This window comes from Etheostoma cragini, chromosome 19 (genome assembly GCF_013103735.1).
Source record: "Etheostoma cragini isolate CJK2018 chromosome 19, CSU_Ecrag_1.0, whole genome shotgun sequence".
NCBI classification, from domain to species: Eukaryota; Metazoa; Chordata; class Actinopteri; order Perciformes; family Percidae; genus Etheostoma; species Etheostoma cragini.
In genome coordinates this window covers 882,447-883,503 of record NC_048425.1, presented here as the reverse complement: position 1 = coordinate 883,503, position 1,057 = coordinate 882,447, and the positions used below count along the sequence as shown (strand labels likewise).

The window sequence follows — 1,057 nt, the reverse complement described above, 5'->3', positions numbered from 1 at the left end:
ATATCATCATAAATCAAAGCTTCAACCATAGAAGAGAACTCTTATTGTTTCTTCTATGCTGTGTTTTGGCGCTGCATCAAACCAGTCCTAGTCCAACCTGAAACCTTTTACTTTTCATTCAGGTGACAGACATTTTAACTTGTAATCAGTGGTTAGATGTATGATGAACCTGTGAGGTTTGCTCTTTTCAGATCTGGGCTTCAGGTTGTGGTGTCAATCACAATCCCCCCACAGACCTGTTGTGGAGGAACCAGAACCCCTGGGGCACTGGAGAACATCTGCTGGTCTCTCTCTACAGCTGCAATGGAGAGGTCTGACGTCAACTAGGAACTCACACAGTAACAAATGCACTATAGGACCAAAACTACGTCTCACACCTGTCCACCTGTTTCTCTGGGTTTGGTCCAGGTCCCGTAGTTCCAATGAAGTAAAATGTTTAATACCACAACATACACTGATATGTGTTCTTGTAACTCTGTGGCAACAGTTTGGGGACAAGCCTTTCCTTGACACACAGACCCATGTCAGGTCTTGGTTCCTTAGAAAACAGTGAACCTGTGGAGACGTCTAATGTTGGCTGTTGACCAGACCTGATCACCAACATCAGTGTTGGACCACATTGATGCTCTTGTGTCTGAATGACAACAAATACCTGCAGCAAACATGTGGAGGAAAATCTGAAGCCAGAGGAGTGGAGGCTGTTAGAGCAGAATAGTAATCATCATGGTTTAGGAGTTATACTGACATTGGGGGTTGGTCCACTTTGTAGACTTGTGGATTAACACTTTGGTCTGTTTACTTCTGTCAGCTAATGTTATCTAGTTGTATAAGCTACATGGAATTAAATCTACAATCAGAATCAGATATATTGGCCAAGTATACTCACATAGACAAGGAATTAGACTTTGTTGTTGTTGAACATACTGCTGGAAGATCAACATCTAACTAATCTGAGAGTAAGTTTAATATATACTGTATATGTGTGTGTTGTATATCTCTCAGCTGGAGGCAAACAAAAGTCTTGAACCTGAGAAGTCCCAGGAGCGGCCCGGCCCCC

The 1,057-nt window shown here is 42.8% G+C and overlaps 1 protein-coding gene across 1 annotated transcript in view; it reads left to right on the top strand.

The window, feature by feature from the left end:
• LOC117935168 (lamin-B1-like) overlaps positions 1 to 1,057 on the top strand; it is a 4,913-nt gene that overhangs the window by 3,654 nt on the left and 202 nt on the right. Inside the window, exons 8-9 of the mRNA XM_034857307.1 lie at positions 192 to 311; positions 1,003 to 1,046. Of these exons, the coding sequence (XP_034713198.1) occupies positions 192 to 311; positions 1,003 to 1,046 (164 nt within the window). The remainder of the gene's footprint in view (positions 1 to 191; positions 312 to 1,002; positions 1,047 to 1,057) is intronic.